Source organism: Notamacropus eugenii, chromosome 1, assembly GCF_028372415.1.
Source record: "Notamacropus eugenii isolate mMacEug1 chromosome 1, mMacEug1.pri_v2, whole genome shotgun sequence".
In the NCBI taxonomy this organism is placed as follows: domain Eukaryota; kingdom Metazoa; phylum Chordata; class Mammalia; order Diprotodontia; family Macropodidae; genus Notamacropus; species Notamacropus eugenii.
This window is the reverse complement of record NC_092872.1, coordinates 243,324,534-243,344,601: the sequence shown is the minus strand read 5'-3', so window position 1 is coordinate 243,344,601 and position 20,068 is coordinate 243,324,534. Positions and strand designations below refer to the sequence as shown.

General features: G+C 45.1%; 1 protein-coding gene across 2 annotated transcripts in view; it reads left to right on the top strand.

Moving 5' to 3' along the window:
- The window catches only part of CD276 (CD276 molecule), a 75,983-nt gene that overhangs the window by 44,763 nt on the left and 11,152 nt on the right, over positions 1-20,068 (top strand). For both annotated transcript variants that reach the window (XM_072628408.1, XM_072628407.1), the window contains exons 2-5: positions 13,639-13,750; positions 15,750-16,100; positions 16,462-16,758; positions 19,633-19,767. In XM_072628408.1, coding sequence (XP_072484509.1) covers positions 13,690-13,750; positions 15,750-16,100; positions 16,462-16,758; positions 19,633-19,767 — 844 coding nt within the window. In that variant the 5' untranslated portion in view covers positions 13,639-13,689. The remainder of the gene's footprint in view (positions 1-13,638; positions 13,751-15,749; positions 16,101-16,461; positions 16,759-19,632; positions 19,768-20,068) is intronic.

Sequence of the window (20,068 nt, the reverse complement as noted above, 5' to 3'; positions counted from 1 at the left end):
TAGAGTGTTCTTATCCCAGAAGCTGGGGTCTTTGGGTTTATCAAACAGTAAATCACTATAGTCATTGACTACTGTCTTGTGTACCTAACCTATTCCACTGATCCACCACTCTATTTCTTAGCCAGTACCAAATAATTTTGATGATTGCTGCTTTATAATACAATTTAAGATTAGGTATGACTAGGTCATCTACCCTAGTATTCCTTTTCATTAGTTTCCTTGAAATTCTGGACCTTTTGTTCTTCCAGATGAATTTTGTTTTTATTTTTTCTAGCTCTGTAAAATAATTTTTTGATAATTTGATTGGTATGGCACTGAACTAGTAAATTAATTTAGGTAGAATTGTCATTTTTACTATATTAGCTTGGTCTACCCATGAGCAACTGATGTTTTTCCAGTTATTTAGATTTGACTTTATTTGTGTGAAGTGTTTTGTAATTATGTTCATTGTTTTGGCAGGTAGACTTCCAAATGTTTTATAATGTCTACAGTAATTTTGAATGGAATTTCTCTTTCTATCTCTTGCTGTTGGGCTTTGTTAGTAACCTATAGAAATGTTAATGATTTATGTGGGTTTATTTTATATCCTGTAACTTTGCTAAAGTTGTTTATTATTGTGAGTCCTTTTTTCATCTGACAAGGGTGGTTTCCCCAGGGGATTCCAATGGGCCCCCCTCCAGAGCAAACAGATATTCTGCTTTTTGATACTTCTGAAGGCTTGGCTTCCCCTTTACCATTGGACCCACACCTAACAATTCACTGTAATAGAGTACAAAGTCCAGACTCCTCATCCCTCCATATGGATGATGTGTATGAACACATTTGCCTCTGCCAGATGGCTCCACTGAAAGGAGTTTAGGGATGGAGAAACCTGCCCTTCTCTCCCTCCCTGCTGCACTCTCAGGATCTCTTCAGGTAAAAGTATAAAGGAAAAAAAACCTGGGCTCCTCCCACAAGAATTCAAGCCTACCAGTGCACTTTGAAGGCAGGCCCCATCAGTGAAATCCACCCGTGAAGGAGATGCCAAAGGAGGTTGCCATATTCTCAACAGGAATGTACAATTAAAAAAAAAAAATCACACACAAGATCCAGCAGGTAAGCCCATCAGATTGATGGGGGCAGCTCCCTCAATCAAGCCCCCCATACATGATACACATAAAACCTGCCACATAAACATCAGCATCCAGTAAGTCAAATCTCCATTATCTGAGTATGAATTAGGTCCTGTGTAGAATTCTCCCTCCTGTGCAACATGGCTATTGCTATGTATTTAAAAAAATGCAGACTCATTTCTCAGTCGTTCATCAAAATATAATTGGAGAGATAGATCTGCTTCTGCATCAAAAATGATCTAATACATCTCAGATCCAGCTAGCTCTGGCGTTGACATTTCCCACTGTTTTATTTCCTCTCAAATGCTGATCTGTATCATTTGGGTGTGGGTAATTGGGGATTGCTTATAGATGTATGTTAGAAGGAAGTGGGTGGACTGAACCACCATCTCTCCCTCCTCTCTTCCCAGCATGGCTATTCCAAGGCTGAAGGAGGGTTCTGAGAAGGGAAGCCTTGCTGAAAATGCTGGGAAAATCCTAGCTCCACCCAGATCTTTTTATTGCCTTTGGGGAAGATAATGCTTTTAGCCTGACTCACCCGGAAAGCATTTGGGGAAGAGAGAATGGATTGTATTAGGTAGGATCCCAGAGCTTGAAAGCAGCCTTGAAAACTCAAGGGCCAGAGTTGATTCATCCATGGAGAAGACAGACAATAACTGTGGTTTCCCCAGGAGATCCCAGTGGGACTAACTCCAGAATCCTCAGAATGGAATTCCCCTAAGAAATGGAAACTTAGTCCTTGGTCCTGACTTGGCAACTAAGAGGCTATTTCATTTCATTATTATTCTTGTTACCTAGCATTTACATAAGTTTTAAAGGCAAGTTATAGTTGTCATCTCATTTGATTCTTACAATCCGTCTGTGAGATAGATGCTGTCATTATTCCATTATGTGGATGAAGAAACTGAGGCAAAGAGCTGTTAAGTAACTGGCCCATGGTTAAACAACTAGTAAGTATCTGAGGAAGGATTTGAGCTCAGGTCCTCCTGACTCCAGTTCTGGATCTCTGTACTTTGCATGACCTACCTGCTTCAGCTCTTTTGTGTATAACATCACACAGTCCAAAAATTTAATTTCCTTGATTATTAATCTCATCTTTTCCATGATCCCAGAGCTCCTACTTAATAGTTATATGACTCTAGGGAAGTTTTTTAACCTCTCTGGGCCTTGGTTTCCTTTTCTGTAACATGCAGGCCTTGGCCTTGATCTCTGAGGTTTCTTCCAGCTCAGACATTCTATGTTTTAACATTCCATGTTCAAATGTATTCCAATATTGTATACTTTATGGCCTCTTCCCCGTCCATGCACATTGCATCTCCGCCCTGGGGGATCTTTTAGGCAGAGGGATTGGAGTAGGGAGGAGGAAGAAGGGAGGACAGACAGTTTATGCTCTTAAGAGGTTTTTGTCTGATGGGACACTGTGCAAAGATCACCAAAGTGCCTTCCTATGCAAAAATCTGTTTTCTTTGGAAGCTTGTCTCTTCTGTTCTTCACAAAACTCTTGATCCCCTGAGACCTGGGAGTGAGTAGTGATCTGCAATCACTGAAGTGGTTGACTGAGTCATAGAGCCTTGCTGATAAGCCTTACCAACCTTGTCAAGGAATCCTAAAACCTCCTGGATGGAAAAAATCTCAGAGGCCATCTCATTCAATGGGTAGCCGAACAATGACTCTCTCTTAATCATACCTAGTAACTTACTGTGAAGACCTTCAGGGAGGCAGAACCTACTGTTTCCCATTCCACTTTAGGAAATTTGTAACCGGGGGTGTGTTGGTAAAATGTTTAATAACTGGCTTTCCAGGCAGGGAGGTATACTCATGACAGCCTTATAAATTTAATATATGTTACCAACATTTTCTCCATCTCTTTATTGTCTGACTGAATCCAAACTTCACAGAACAAATTCCCTTAATAAAAAGATTTGTTCTGTAAAACTTGGACTTGGTCATAAGAATGCATCCAAGGATCTAGAAGGCCACATGTGACCTCAAGGCCACAAGTTCCCTACCATTAATAGACATGAAAAAAAAACTCCTAACAATTAAGCCCTGATTTGTAGCATTTGCTGATATCAGAAGTTTAAGTGCTAATGCTGAAAATTTAGCAGTTGACTCTGAGCTGGTGTGAGCTGGTGCCAGCACACCCCTAGCTATAATTGTCAGGAAGTTTTCCCTTTTATCCACTTCTCTTCAAGTCCCCTAGCACCAAAGAGAACAACCCTAATCCCTCTCTTTGTGACAGACCTACCACAACCTGAGAGTTTCCTGTTGTTGTTCAGTTAGGTCCAACTCTTCGTGACCCCATTTGGAGTTTTCTTGGCAGAGATACTGGAGTGGTTTGCCATTCTCTTCTCCAGCTCACTTTACAGATGAGGAAACTGAGGCACGTAGGGCAAAGTGACTTACCCAGGGCCACACAGCTAATAAGTGTCTGAGGCTGAATTTGAACTTAGGTCTTCTTGACTCCAGACCCAGGGCTCCATCCACAAGGTTGCCTACCTGACCTACGGAAATTCTCTAGGACCGACCTAAAAGTCACATTTTTGATACAGCCTATGGTGACCAAATGAAAGGCTAGAAAATGGAGGGGAATACAGGTGGGTGAGAATGGAAGGAAAATGCCTAGAGGAGAGAAAGTTCCCAGAGTTCCCAGATTTCAGCAGCTGTGGGAGTCACACATGGCTCTCTTTTCAGAGGCTCTAATTTGACAGAGGAAGCAGAACCCTGGATCTCACATACTACTTAAATGGAGGAGAAAGGATGTGCATTTGGACAGAGAGAACATACCCAAGCATAATTTGTACTCTGTTTGCCCAAGCAAACATATATAGGGTATGTGCTGCACCTCTAAAATGAAACTCCTTTGAAAGGAAAAAATACATATAAGCACACATTGAAAAATCACACCAAATATAGGCTGCACTTGGGTTTTATATAAGACATATTTTGGGGAAAAAAAAGAATGTCCTATTTTCAGACCAATAGAGTACTAATTTCAGTTCTGTGGAACTAGCTGCATTCTAGTAGGGAGGCGTCAGGAGTGGAAGTGCTGGAAAGAACAGGGTGACTAGGGCAACGTGGATTTAATCTGGGGAAACTTTCTGTCATGAAGGGGAGGGCGGGGGTCTTAGAGGACTCCATTCTCATTATCTCTGACTTGATGCTTCCAATCCACATGGGCTCTGAACCCCTGGAAGAGGTGAATTAACTGGAAGGGCATTGCTGACCAACATGGCTCAGGTCAGTCAGTGGGGATTTCCAATAGACTGGCCCTCCCTCTGCCAAACAAGACAATATTTGGAAAACATTGTGCACAGTGCCCAGCACTTATTGATAATGGCTTATTATTAAGAGCTTGCTTTCTTTCCTCTCTTCACTCCCTTGTTGCCATCCACCTCCTCTGCCCTCGTAATTCTTGAGACTTGCCCCTCTCATTTCCCCTTCTGTGGAGGGAGGGAGGTTGAGTCTAGCTTTCAAAAAGCATTGGTGGTTGCAAGTTCATACAACCATTGACTTCTGGTCTGTAACTAGAAAGCCCTATAGGCTGGACTAGCTCTTACAGATAAACTTTTTCAACCTCTTGGAATAACAGATATGGACATGGAGGCCCAGAGAAAAGGTATTTCTTGCTTAGTGGGATTACATTTAGGGTGAGGACTTCTCTAGCTAAAAGGGGGCATGAACCTGGACTTTCCATCAGTCAATCAGTGCATTAGCCAGTTTTTAGATCATGCTGTGGCAGAGACAGAGAATGAGGAGAACTGGGTCTGGCACCTTGGGTAGAGATACTACTCATTGTTCCTGTTTTTTTTTGTTGGACATAGAGTCACTCTAAAGTGGCAGGCACAGCTTTTCTAAGCAAGTCATTTCTTCACTGCCCATTTCCCTCTCTCTTCTTTCTCTCCTCTCCCCCCCGCCGCCCCCACTCCCCCATAGCCTCTCCTTCCTCTCACAGTAATCTTCTGGCTAGAGTGACCACCCTGAATGAATCATATGGGGTAGTAGCTTAGCTAGGTATGCCTCTCAGTAGCTGCCCTGTTACTTCTTGGTAGCTCAGTTACCATTTTGGGCCATTCCAGCTGTTCCTTTATGATCTCTCTCTTCTCCTAAATGTCTAGATTTTTTCTAGTGTTCCATGACCTCCATCATATCCTTTACACATAATGTATGTGCCATTGTCAGTAGCATGTTATGGCCTGCTTATTCCAGCCAGGCTTCTTTCCAGGGACCTTTAGTTCAGCTATATTATTGAGTCTTCTGAAATTCTGCTGTTCCATGATTTATAACTATACAACATCACCAAGAGAATATTAGTGTTTTATTTATTTATTTAAAGATATGGTTTTGTATTAAGAAGCACCTTGGGATTTCTGAAAGCTCTGGCCAGTTTTCTAAATGCAATCCTGTTCACCTCTTCCTGTTCAGTTCTGGGCCTAGCTCACTTTCCCTGTGCCATATCCATCCAAATACATATCCCAATGGCCCAGTTCAATGGGTTTCCTAACTGTAAATCATATTTCTAAATGACATGCATCCTTCATCCACTTGTTCTTTTATGGTGTAAAGTGGCAGGCCAGATCTCTTCTGAGTAACCATGGATGTCAAGGGTGAGGCCCTATAGTGTCCTGGGGCTTGATGCAGAAAGCAAAATGACATCCATTAAAAAGGGCACTTGGAGAACAGAGCTGTACATTATTATTAGGAAGATTAATCTGACAGCATGTGTAGGATGACTCAGAGTAAAGGAGAACCTGGGGGTGGGGAGAACAGTGAGGAGTAAAACAGACTGAGATGACAAGGGCTTCTGTTGGGGTGGTGGCTATGGGAACGGATGGATGGACGGATGGATGTATGGGTGGATAGATAGATATATGGGTGAATGGTTGGGTGGGTAGATGGATGTAGGAATGATGATGATGATGATGATGATATATGGTATCATGGTATAAGTGAATAGACAATCAATTTCAGAGTCAAGAAGATTTGGGTTCAAGACCTACCTCTGCTATATGCTGGCAATATTGATAGATCAATTAACTTTTCAGTAATTCTAAACAACCCTAAGGTTACAGGTGCTCATGAGGTGCAGAGAAGGTGCTCATCTGTATTGGGGGAGGGAGATTTTTCATCTGAGAGTTACCTGTACTAGAGAAACCCCAGGTCTGGGGCCTATTCTTTAATAACAATAATAATACTTGACATTTATAGAACACTTTAAGATTTGGAATTTTATTTTCTGCATTATCTATATCAGGGGTTCTTAATCATTTTTTTAGTCAAAGACCCCTTTGATGAAACTATGGTGAACTTTGGTGAAACTATGAATCCTTTTTCAGAATACTCCTTTAAAATGCATATAATACATAGGATTATAAAGGAAACCAATTTTGTTGAAATAAAATTAATCAAAATATTAGAAATTTCACAGATCCCCAAGTTAAGAACCCCTGATCTGTATGCATGGTGCCTGGCATCTGTTATGTCCTTAATAAATTATCCCACTATCTCTGTCTGTCTTTCTATCTATCTTATCTGTCTATCTCTTGCCCTTTACAACAAATTGTAAGGAACAATAGACACTATTGTTTCCATCTTATATCTGAAAAAAGTGTGACTGAGAGAGGTTGTGACTAATTACATAGCTAGTAAGTTGTGTGGACAAGATTTCTCCCATGTCCCTCATTATTCCAAGTCTACCTTTCTTTCCCTTACACCATACTGCCCCTGTGCATCTGAGCGATGGGTGTGAAAGGCTTCATAGAGCAAGAAGAGGCTTGGATTGGTGATTGGATTGAGGGTGAGAGAAATTTAAAGGAGGAGGGAAGAATTGTCTGAGACTCAGCCTGTTGGTCTAAGATATAATCTAGGTTGTTCCTTGATTAACCCTGGGGTGGGACCAGGGATGGGACCAGGGAGGCTTGGGAGGGAATCCTAGAGGAAATAGCAGCTTTTCCTCCACTCTGTGGTAGTTCCTTGTCAGGCAGGATGTGGTGTCAGCCAAGGAAACAGTCATGAATGGAGAGGGAGAGAGGGCTGGCTTGAATGGTTCTGCAGCGTCCGGCTTTTGAACAGGAGCTGTCCGGGGAGGAAGTGGGCTTGAGATTAAACTTTTCCAGCTTTGGACACCTGAACAACAAGCTGGCCCCTCAGACTCTGCCACTCAGGCTTCTGTACCTACATGATTAGTACTGATGAGCACTTATCAGTACTGATGTCTGTTGATTGGTACCAGTCCCTAGTGATTTCCTTTCATCAGAAAAGCAGTATCCCCACTTAAGAAGAGCAGTTCCTGCCTGTTGTCATTTCATCCCTGCTCTGGGAGATTGAAGATAGCCCTCAGATCCATGATATCAGCAGTGAGGTGGTTACAATGGCTTGAGAGCTGGACGCGGAGTTAGGATAGACCTGAATTCAAATCCAGCCTCTGACACTTACTAGCTGTATGAGCCTAGGCAAGTCATTTAATTTCTTCCTCCTCAGTTTCTTCATCTGTAAAATGTGGATACCACATATCTCTCAGAATTGGTGTGAAGATAAAAATGGGATAAAACCTTAATGTGACTTATTAATAAGTTTATTTACGATGCAAACACAGCAAACAGCATGGAGTTTGGAGCTAGGATGATGTATGTTCTTTCCAACTTTATCCTTGATTTGCTGTGTGACTTTGAGAAAAGATCTTCCCTCCCTATCTCTGAGCCCCTTGGGGGTGGGGTGGGATGTGGGGCGGGGGGAGAGGGAAGGGTGTGGTTTCTATCCTTAGCCCTTGATCTGGAGGTTCAGATCAAACCAGATAGAATCCAGAGCCCTCTGGAAGCAAGAATCAGGGATCAGCTAATGACAGCCCTTGAATTCACTGGAACTAATCTAGTCTCAGAATGGCTGGTTGCTGATCCCATTCATTTGGTACCACCAATTCTTGACCAGGTTTCAGGGAAGTAGCTTTTAATATTCTTTTATTATTTCCCTTCTGGAGGAGAGCCGGATGTCATTAAAGCAGGGGAAATAGGTAACTTCCTTTCTATCCAGCTCTGTTGGATATCTTTGGAGGGTAATCAGAATCTTTTCCTTCCTTCTCCTTCCCCCACTCTTAAGCCTCTCCCAGAAACTGCTACTGGTATGTGATGTGTGTGTGTGTGTGTGTGTGTGTGTTTGTGAATACATGTGTTCATTGTGGACTTTCATTACCTGGTGGTGTAGTGGAATTCTGGCTTCAGTCTTGTCACCACCTAACTGTGGCTCTGGGCAAATGCCTTTACGGCTCTGGGCCTCAGTGTCTTCTTACGTAAAATAGGAGACTTGGATTGGATCACCTCTAAAGTCCCTTCTAGCTCTGACATTTTGAAGCCACATGGGGTGGCTTCTTACTCTTCAAGGTCGTGATCAGTTAACACCACTCTCTGAAACCTTCCATGATCATCCCACCTAGAAATGATCCCTGCCCCCATCCCTCACCTTTTAAAAATTGGCTTCATAATCTTTAGATCTGGAATTGACCCTAAAGATTGTTTAGTCTGATTCCCTTATTTTGCAGTTGAGGAAACAGACCCTGAGGAAATTAAGTGATTCATTTGCCCAAGGTCACACAGGTGACTTTAAATAAGAAAGCCCAGATTTGAATCTAAGCTCTCTGAATCTAGTGTTTCATTTCAATATGAGCTCTCCTTTGGACTTAATAACAATTTAACTCACATTCTAGTTATTTGTGCATATGATTTCTGGCAAGTCAACCTAACCTCCCTCTACCTCAGTTTACTCATTTGTAAAATGGAGAGAATAGCCTTCTATTTTGCATTCTTGTTATCAGGCTCCAACGAGATCATTTATGTGATCTAAAGTTCTGTGTGACTGTCAGCTAACATTGTTACTCTTTTAGAATGGAAGCTTCTTGAAGGTAGGCACAATGTTGGTCTTGGTTTGGGTATATACTAGCACCAACGCAGCAGAGTCTTTAGAAAATTGTTTTAAAATCTTTTTGTATAATGAACTTAACAAACAAAAAACATTTTACTGTAACAAAGCACATAGATACAACAAATGTTTGTTTTATTGTTATAATTGTATTGGTCTGTGCTCTGTGTGAGAGGGTAGAATTAAAAAATTATGAGTCTGTTTTGATAACAAATATAACAGAACTCCTATGTGCCAATGAGTTGTCTCCACAAATATTCCCCCTGGCAGGCCATGCCCTGTCTGTCAGAAAATAGTCTTGTTATTAGATTATTATGCTTTGTAAGAGTATACTTGTGTTCTGGATGTCTAGTGTCTGGTGTGTGTGTGTGTGTGTGTGTGTGTGTGTGTGTGTGTGTGTGTGTGTGTGTGTGTGTGTGTGTGTGTGTGTGTGTGTGTGTGTGATCTGCCTCTGTTTGTGACCTGGCTGAGATTTAGTCTTTTCTAGTCTTTTCCTTGTTGAATTGTTCACAGTTCACTTGAACATTTTATATCTCAGGCCTATACAGGAGATTATTATAAAGCCCCCCCTCCTTTCCCCTTTAGGTCTCTCCCAAATCTGCTACCCTACTTGGAAAATGCTAGCCCTGGAGCCTATGGGCTACTCTTCTCCTGTCCTGTGGCCCTAAGGTCTTTAGAGTCTGCTAGGGAAGAAACCACACCTAATTCAGCAAACAGTTACTAAGAATTAACTATGAGAAGTAGTACGACATAGTGTATAGAGAGGTCGCCTTAGAGCCAGGAAGACTTAGGTTTGAGTCCCACCTCTGACAGACTGGCTGTGTGACCTTAGATAAGTCATTTAACTTCTCAGTACTCTAGTCATCTCTCTAAGAACAGATGGAGGCCTGTAAGAGACTTCATAGACCATGGGTTCAATTTTGTAGTTGAAGAAGCCCAGGCCCAGACTTATCCAAGGTCATGGGGCTAGTAAGGGTCACTTGGTGATCTGCGCTGAAAGAAGGTATTTTCTCACTGGGAATTCCCAGTAAAATCCCAGGTCTCCTTTCCCCACAAATGTGCAAGTTGCCATATTGGTACTGGAGATGCCAAAATGAAAATGACAAAGGCCCTGTCCTTGATGAGTTTGCCATATACTCTGTAGTGGGTGAGATTGGGAGTGGAATTTACAGAGAGAAGGGTAGGATATGAGGTGAAAGGAAGAGAGATATAGGCATATTTCTCTAGCTGGGGTGGGGAACCTGTGCCCTCAAGGCCAGATGTGGCTACATGTGGCCACATGCTCTAGGAAGTTTTGAGGAGAAAAATCAATGGGCCATTGCAGTAGCTTTGCGATTCACCTCCTTACTTTCAGGGCCTCCCCAACTCTAAACCATATTCTCATCTACCAAAGAGACCTTTCTAAAGTGCAGGTCAGACCATGTCACCCACTACTCAATAAACTTCAGTGATGCCCTGTTACCTCCAGATCAAATACAGAATCCCTTGGGAAGGCTGCTGTTCTTTTCTGGCCACCACATTTCAGGGCAGACTTTGAAAACATGGAGGAAACAAAAGAGCTTGTCTAAGATAATGTTCAAGCATGCCATGTGAGAATCATTTCAAGTAATTGGAAAAGGGAAGATGTAAGGGAGACATGAAAACCATGTTCAAGTAACTGATGGGTTATCTGTCTTGAGGAAGAGGGTCTGATTGTATTGTGTGAAGTTGCTGAGATGCTGATTTTGGGCACAACTTCCCAACAATCTAATGCTTATCCAGAAAGGGAACAGGCTGCTTCCAGAGGGTCGGGATCCTCTTTCACTGAGGGGTTCTTCAAATCCAGACTGGATGGCCACTTCTTATAGCACGTAGGGTGGGGATGGGGATTCCTGATTACCTCATTTAGAATTGGAAGGGCCTTTAGAAACTGTCTAGTCCAATCCCCTTATAAAAATAATTAGAAATTTTTAAAATTAAAAAATCCAACATTTTCAGTTCAAAAGCATTTATTTTCTCTCTCATGTGGAGTCTGTCACCTCTCAGGAGGTACAACCTATTCATTTTACAGATGTGGAAACTTTGTCCCAGAGTCGGGCAGTGACAAAGTCATACATCTATTGAGTAAGTGGCAGGTCTGGAGGCTCTGACCCTGAATTCATGGCTTCTTTCTCCTCTCCTCGTAGATTTGAAGCATAATCCATATAGTAGGCTCATTATAAACTCTGTCTCTCTTTCTCCCTCTCTTTCCCTTTCTGTCTTTCTGCCTCCATTTCTTTCCCTCCACCCCCACTCTATCTCTGCCCCTGTTTCTGTCTCTGTTTCTTTTATCTCTTTCTCTCTCTTCTCTCTCTCCCTCCCTCTTTCTCTCTATTTTCCTTCTTTCCTCCTTTCTCCTCTCTTTCCCTCCCTCCTCTTCTTTTTCTAGTTTTCTCTACTTCTTTTTCTTTTCTTCCACCCCCTCTGTCTTTTTCCTTCCCTCTCTCTCCTCTCCTCTGTCTCCCTACCTTTCTCCTTCTTTCTCTCTCCCTTCTTCCCTCCCCTTCTCTCTCTTCCTCTACTTCTCTCTTTCTTTTTCTATTTCCCTCCCTCTCTCCTCTATCTCCCTCTCCTTCTCTCTGTCCCTCCCTCTCTCCCTCTCCCTCTCTCTTTCTCCCTCTCTTTCTTCCTCTCTCCCTCTCTTACTCTCCCTACCTCTCCCCCCCATCTTTTCTCTGAGATTCTAGAAGTTGTTTCTAGACTGAGGATGCTGGAGGAGTGTCCGTAGAGACAAGCAGGCTGGGAAGGTAAAGGGGGCAGACACTTGCTCTGTTTGCCCCTTTCCCCCTCCTGAGCCCTGCACCCACTTTCAGGCCCCCATTCTGTAGGGAACGTTCCCTTCACTGCAGTGCCTCAGCCCCCGCCCTCACCCTGTCATTGAGGTGGTGCACTGAAAGTGGGTCTCCATCCAAGCCAGCCTGCACCAAATGAAGCCTGCTTTACCTGGTCCCTCTTGTGTCACTAGAGCCGGCAACAGGAGGAGGCGGAGAGTGATGACTCCTGGGGAGCATGCCAGCCACATCCAGGCTGCCTGCCTCCTTGGCAGAAGGTGCCAAGGCTCAGCCTCCTCCCCCTTCCCAGTCCTTTCTCCCTGGAGGAGAGATGCCTGCACTGTCAGAATCCTGCATCTGCTCTGCCTTGAGGGATGGGCTCCTGAGAGGCCTCACTTGGCTTTTCTCCTGTATGATTTTGCCAGGCTCTAGGCCTGGGGATCCAGGGACTCAAGATGCATATTTCCCAGGGTGGGGTGGCTTAGGGTGAGGAGAGCTTTCCCCTAGAGTTCAGTCCGGGATCACTGACTTCAAATGTTTTTTTGGACCTATGATTTCATGGGTACTATGCATCCAGTAATGAAGTCCCAATGTCACCTCTACTACCATGTTTGGCCTTAAGATAATAGGATGTTTTGGGGGGTTGGAAGGGACATTGGAGCTATCCCTTTCATTTTACAGATGAGAAAAGTGAGGCACAGAGAGTGATTGCTAACTGCATGTGGAACTTTGAGATTAATATTAATAATAGCTTCCATTTATACTTTGTGTATTTAGTCATACAATTGTGAGATGGGTGCTATTATTATCCCTGTTCTACAGATGAACAAACTGATGTCAGGGGTTTGTCCAGGTTAGCAGGTACCTGAGCCAGTATTTGAACTCAGGTTTTCCTGACCCTAGTGGAATAACTTGCCCAGGGCCACACAGCCAGTATGTGGCAGAGACAGTACTTGAATCCAGGTCTTCTTGACTGTGAGACCAGCTCTCTGTTGCAGGTAGGCATAAGGACTTTGATCACCTGGTCAGCCAACCTTTCTCCAGGCTGGGCAGATCCTCAGCCCGTTGGCTCCAACCTTCATCGCAGGCCGCCTTCTCTGGGAGTTAGCCCTTTCCCAGCCTGATTTAGGTCTTTGCTGCTTAGTCAGACCAGCCCCACCAAGCCAAGCTCCCTGGGCCCTTCTCTGCCTAGAGCCAGGAAGCTTCCCCTGGGAGAAGGAGGAGGCCCCTGGGGAACTGAGGTTTGGGATTGTAACATATGGGGAAAGTGGTGGTGGAACCCCCTTCAAACACCATCTAAACATGATATAAAGGCTATTGTTGTTATCATCATCATCATCCCCATTTCCGCTGGGATATTGGGAGGCAAACTTATCCCTGAGGAAAATCCTGTCCATTTAATTCAACACATATTTATTAAATTCCTAATAGGGCCCTTCCAGACCCTGTGTATAAGACAGCAGAGATAGAGAACCAGACAATCCCTGTTCTCAAGGAGTTCATATCCTCTGGCTTATGGGGTGTTCTAGAGCAGAGGGCCTGGAGCTATCAGTGCATTTTCTAGGGTGGGTGTTGGTAGTGGGGGAATGGAGTGGGGGGGGGGGGTGCTTGGGAGTGAAAGGTTTGAATTCCTGACTTTGGGGAAAGTCGAAGTTTACAGGTTATAAGAACATGTGTTGGGTGGTAATGGTGGTGGTGGTGGTGGTGGTGTGTGTGTGTGTGTGTGTGTGTGTGTTGTGTGTGTGTGTGTATTTGGGGGAATGGGGGAGTTCAATGGGGATATTCAAAGTCTCCTGAGGATCCTACTTTCATTACTTCTTTCTCAGTCCAGGGCAGCTAATAGAGGTGTGGATCCTGGCCTAGCCCAAGCCCAGAAGATGCTGTGGCTGTCCGTGCTGGGTCCAGGAATTGGGGTCTTGCTGCTACTTGGCATGACAGGTAAGGCCAATGGGGAAAGTGGGGAGAGGGAAAAGAGAATCCTGGGCCTTTGGGAGGACAGGGTGAGAATGAGAGATTGTGAGTTCCTTTTGGCTAGGGGCCTATGGCTCATGTCCTCTCTTATTGCCTACAATACTGAAATAGGACACCTTACACAGGTGCTCAGTAAGGTGTTAGCCTAGCACAGTGGTAACCTTGGATGTTGAGTCAGGAAGACCTGGGTTCAAATCCTTTCATACTCATTAGGTGCATGACCTTGGGCAAATCACTTAACTTCTCTTACCTGTTGGTAAGAGGGGGATAATTATACCCTAGTGACCACCTGCTGGGGTTTTCCTAAGGATTGAACAAGGTAACATATGTAAAGGGTTTTACAAATTTCAAAGTATTCTCTATGTAAATGCCATAATTGTGCTGTATAAATGGTTTGTTATGATCATTAAAAGGCAGTTGGAAAAATGGATCCCAAGCTGTCCTGGAGGCCAGAAAGACTTGGTTTAAGGCGTGCTTCTGACCATGCTGGCTCACTGGGGGTGAGGGGGTGGGGCAAGTCACTTCTTTTCCTGGCCTCTGGGCATCCCTCTGAGTACACAGAGCAGAGGGTACTGACCTGTGTGGGGAGAAGGTGCTTCCTCTCCAGAAGTTCCTGTACCAGTAATATCATAGACCTTATACTAGCGTTAGCAATGTAAGATGGATTGCCTGGAATTGAGGGAGACACTTAACTATCTCTGAGTGATTCACTGTAGACCTATGGTCTTCCCTAAGCTTTTAGCATCCCCTGGTGGTACAAGAAGGAATGAGATGGTCTTGCAACTTTCCCAGGGCCTACTCTTCCTCTTTCCCTTCCCAACCCTCTCTCCCTAGAGGAGAGATGCTTGCACTGTCAGAATCCTGCATCTGCTCTGGCTCCTGGCCTTGGGGGATGGTTCCTGAGAGGCCCTGCTTAGCTTGGGATCCAGGGATTCAGGATGCATAGTTCCTAGGGGTCTGAATCCACATGGGATACTCTTGAAGAATATTTGTTAAATGTTTCTCCATGTTGGGAATGGGGAGAGTTTCTTCCTCTCTGAAAGGGGCAAGTATCTGAAGAGAAGGAGATGGATATGGGGGATACTAGGAAAACCTTGAGGCTGCCCACACTTCTTTCCCTATCTCCTGCTTGCCTACCCCATCCCCTAATTCTCAGCTGACAACCCCTCCAACCCCAGGAAGTGGAAACAATGGAAAAATCACTGGAGTCTCAGAGGACCTGAGTTCCAATTCTGATTTTTTTTTTGCTTATGACTCATTGACTTTGGGCAAGCCATTTCTTCACCATGGGCCTCAGTTTCCACATCTATAAAATGAGAAGGCTGGGTTTGAGGCCCCTGAGGTCCCCTCTGGTTCTGAATAAGAAAGCTGGGAGAGCCCTTTGGTGGGGAGAGAGAGTAGTAGAGGCCTGAACCTCTGCATCCTATTGTCTCTGGTCTCTTCCTAGTGAGGCCCCAAATCACAGCCCAATTGTTTGAAGAGCCCAAATCCAAGAGGGCCAATTCTGGGGTCTGGGTTATAGGGACGGGGCCCTGGGCCGATGTGTTCCAATCTCAGACACAGGTAAGGAGAGCTCCCAAGTGTTGGGAGTAAGATCATAGATTTCAAGCTGGAAAGGATTTTAGAGGCCACATGGGCCAACCCCTTCATTTTATAGTTAAGGAAATTGAGACTCAAAGAAGCACTGTGATTTGCCCAACATATCAGAAATAATTAGGCAGAATTTGCCCTGTCTCCAAAACCATTGCTTCTTCTATCACACTCTACTGCCTGCTGCTTTTAGAACAGAATAAAAATGGGGAGAGGTAGCAGGGAGCAGGAAGCAGGAGGAAAGGGCCTACATGGGGCAGAGACCGTGCTCTGGTCCTTGCTCAGGCTCAGATGCCAGAGGGGTCCTGGAAAGGGTCTCCAGGAAGAGCTCAAGGCTTTTGTAGCTAGCCTTCTCATTTCCCCTCTGCCCCTCTAGGTGCTGTGGAGATCGTGGTCCCCGATGACCCCGTGGTGGCCCTGGTGGGCTTGAATGCCACCTTGCCTTGCTCCTTCCTGCCCGGCCCCAACTTCACCCTGGCCCAGCTCAGCCTCATCTGGCAACTGACAGACACCAAGCGGCTGGTGCATAGCTTTACTCAGGGCCAGGACCAGCTGGCAGACCAGGGCAGTGCCTATGCCAACCGGACCTCCCTCTTCTATGACCAACTGGCCCAAGGCAACGTTTCCCTCCTGCTCCACCGGGTTCATATTGCTGATGAGGGCAGCTTCACCTGCTTCGTGCAGATCCAACACTACAGCAGCGCTGCTGTCAGCCTGCAGGTGGCTGGTGAGACCAGGGGAAACATGGTAGGGAGGTGGGCACTATCCTCACTGGCACTATAGCAGGGGTTCTTAATTTGGAGTCTGAGAAATTTTTTAAAAATATTTTGGTTAACTCTTTCAGTATGATTGGTTTCCTCTGTAAGCTTCTGTATTTGTTGTATGCACTGAAGAAACATTATTCTGAGGAGTCTGGAGGCTTCAGTAGATTACAGGAGGACTGCAGGACTGAAAATGTTAAGAATTCTTACTTGAAAGTTTCTCCTCCCAATCTGCACTGTCCTTACCCTAGGCTATCCCAGCCTCTTGGCTGTGTATATGTAGGGCCCTTTCCTGATCCCTAATCTATGTCCTCTGTCTTCCCCCAGCACCCTACTCCAAGCCCAGCATGACCCTGGAGCCCAGTAAGGACTTGAAACCAGGAGACACGGTGACCATCACCTGTTCTAGCTATGGTGGCTACCCAGAGGCTGAAGTGATCTGGCGGGATGGTCAGGGGGGAAGCCTGACTGGCAACGTGACGACCTCCCATCTGGCTAACTCAGAGGGGCTTTTTGATGTACTCAGCGTGCTGAGGGTCACACTGGGGGCCAATGGCACTTATAGCTGCCTGGTGAGGAACACGGTGTTACAGGAAGAGGCCTCTGGCTTTGTCATCATTACAGGTGAGTGGGCAGGCAGGGCTTGTTCTGGGGCAAGACAGGCAGCCCTAGGACTGGGGCAGGTTCAGTTGCCTCCTGCCCCTTTTGACTAGACATCTCTAATTCTGACTCTCTGGGATGAGGTAGGAGTGTGGGGGGGAGTGGCTATTCTGAAACATCCACCCTTCAGTCTAGCAGAGTGGACAGTGCCAGCCTTGGAATCAGGAAGCATGGGGTTTGAATCCTGCCTCAGGCTCTTAGCTGTGTGATCCTGGCTAATAACTCTCAGCCTCAGTTTCCTTATCTGTAAAATGAAGACGTTGTACATGGTGGCTCCTAAGTGCCCTTTTAATTCAAAATCTATGACACTTAAAAAATTTTAATTAAAAAAATTATACGTTTTAAAAAATAAATAGAATCTTTTTATTTGTGTATACTCATTTACTTGAACCTAGAAAGTGGGATAATGACAACCAAGCCTGACCAGATAGAGATTTGTGAGGAAGGCTTTAATGATTAGATAAGATTATCTGTAATGATAGGGCAGGCCCTGTGATTTCATTGGTACAGGGAATTCTCAGGTGAGGAAACTCCCTTTACCAATGTAGGCCACCTTCCTCTCTGAACTTGCAGTCTTCTTAGAGACTAGGCAGCTATCCCTGAGTCACATAGGTAGGAGATGTCAGAGGCGGCTCTTGAGTTCAGAACTATCTGACCTGAAAATCAATCCTCTATCCATTAAACTCTAAACAAATCCTAGTGACCTTTGAGTTCCTCCTGTGACACCTCAGCATGGTGTCATGGTCTCTAGGGTCTTTCCGGTGGAGCCCAAGTCCCTCTTAGGCCTATCCAGCTGGAAGGCCTTTGAGTCTGGCCGGGCAATGGAAGGTGTGCCTGCCAAGTTTGGAGCTGCTGAAGGCTGATGGGAAATTCCAGCTATAGATGCTCTCAAGGATCATCTGCTAAGTCTGCTGAGAGGTGGAAGAAGACCCTGCCCCAGTGAAAGCCTCGGTCCCTCAAGCTCTGACCGAGACTCCAAATTCCCAGCTGCTATTTGAAACATGCCCTTTCCTTCAACTCATTTATAAATAGAACATGGAGTGCCTACGGAAATGGGCTCTTCAAAAGTACTTGAATCTACTTGACCTCTAGAATCAGTTAAACACTCTTGCTCCACCCTACCGCTGTCCCCAAACCAATCTCTTTTGCATTGTTTATTGGCTTAGCTGACCCTTTCTTCTCTGAGAGTGCAAAGGTGAATTCTAACCTACTTTTCCCATTAGAATCATCATAGATCCCAAGCCAGGCTGGTGTCTAACCCTGCATTTGTTTCCTGTTTCCTGTGAGGAAAGGCACATTTATGCTGCCCTTTTCTGACATTTAAATACTTTTGTAAGATTTTAAAAATTGACATCTTTTGTTTTCACACTGTGCTCATTTCCAAATATATTCCTTCTCCACATACCCAGTGAGCCATCTCTTGTTAAAACAGAGAGACAGAGAGACAAAGAGAGAGACAGAGACAAAGAGAGACAGAGAAAGAGAGAGATACAGAGAAAGACAGAGAGATAGAGAGAGACAGAGAAAGAGAGACAGAGAGAGAGATAGAGAGAGAGACAGAGACAGAGACAGAAAATGAAAAAGGAAAGAAAAAAAGGCAGTTTGGCAAAACTAACATAAACATATAAACTGAGTCTGACTGTTTCGACATATTCCACACTCATAGACTCACACCTCTGCAAAGAAGGGAGGGCAATTTTTGCTGACTGTCACTTCTTTGAACAAAACCCTCCTTGAGTGGTTAAGGTTCTTTCTTGGGGCTATAACCATAGGCTGGGCCCCCTTTCCTCAGATGCAGCAATCAAAGCCCTATCCACTCAGGCTGGGCATCAGGAGGGTAATAGCTGCTTCTTACCTTGGGCCTTCCTAACCAGGCTCTCTCTCTAAGACACTCTCCTAGGACCAGAGAAAGACCAAGTCCAGCCATGCCTGGCTGAGGAGACACATGTTCCTCCTAGATCCTCAAGCCTGGGCACCTGTGTGTGACCCCCCATCCTTGTTCAGGTCCCTTTGTCCTCTGGTTCCAAGTAGTCTAGATTTTCCTTGGGTTTTCTCCCCTCCTCCCACTAACCAAGGCCAAAACTTCCTGGGGGAAGGGAGGTCTGTCTGTCTAGTGCTTGGGACTGAGCTTGGCTTAGCCTGTCTCAGACTCTAAGCTCCAGGTCTCTATTGATTTCTACTCTTTCTGCTTCTGCAGAAGTCTTACAACACTGTTTTTCTTGCTGCCTCCTTCTCTCTCCCATCTCCAGTGCCTGAGTCCTCCTTGGCCCTTTGTCTCTTCTTCAGCTTGAGTCAAGTGCCTTTTCTGTTCACCTTTTCTGTTGTTCTTTCATGTGTCTACCTTCCTCTTTGGGGATATTCTGGGTTTACTGCTCAGATGAAATAGTCTAATTTCTGGAGGGGGACAGGCTCTGGGATGGGAGGAGTGGTTTGTGACCCTCATCTGTCAGTCATTTCTTCCACTTCCTACTGGTCTGCCTCATAATGCCAGCCTCAGCCAGTACCTTAGGTTGGGAAGTCTTTTACAATGAGTCCTATCCACTTAATTTAAAAACAAATAGAGAGCCACTGAAGGTTCTTTGGTTCTTTTTAGCTCATCAGATCTCTCATCTGGAGTGTTCTCCATACTCTGTAGGACCATGCTTGGATCTGAGAGGGGGGGAAGAGGCTGTTGTGGTGGGGATTGGACCTGGCTGCTGTGTACTCCCAGATGTGGCTTCTGCCAGGTTCTGGTCAGTTCCCCTTGTTCCCCTCAGAGAGGTGGCTGCTATCTGCTCTTAAAGAACCAGAGGATTCAGAGGTGCCTGACTTCTGCCTCATCTGTCCTTCCTCCCACAGGCCAGGTGATGACGTTCCCACCGGAGGCCCTTTGGGTGACTGTGGGGCTTTCCATCTGTCTCCTGGGACTGCTGCTGGCCCTCGCCTACGTGTGCCGGAAGAAAATAAAGCAGAGCTGTGAGGAAGAGAATGCTGGTGAGAGTTTAGGGGGTTAGGGAAAAGGGGGTGTGTGAGGGTGGGAATGAGTATGAGTGTGCAAGTGTGTGAGCATGCCTGAGTGTTGGTGTGAATGAATGGGTGTGTGTGTGTATCTAAGTATGCAAGTGAGTGAGCATACCTGAGTGTGAGTGTGAATGAGTGGATGTATGTGTCCGAGTAAGACGGTGGGGCCCTGGGGGTTCAGGATGATTAGTAAGTTAGGAGAGAGACTGGAGGTTAGAGTGACCAAGGGCTGGCCTTAAGGCCTGTAACTGGATTAATTGTGGGCCAGCTTCTC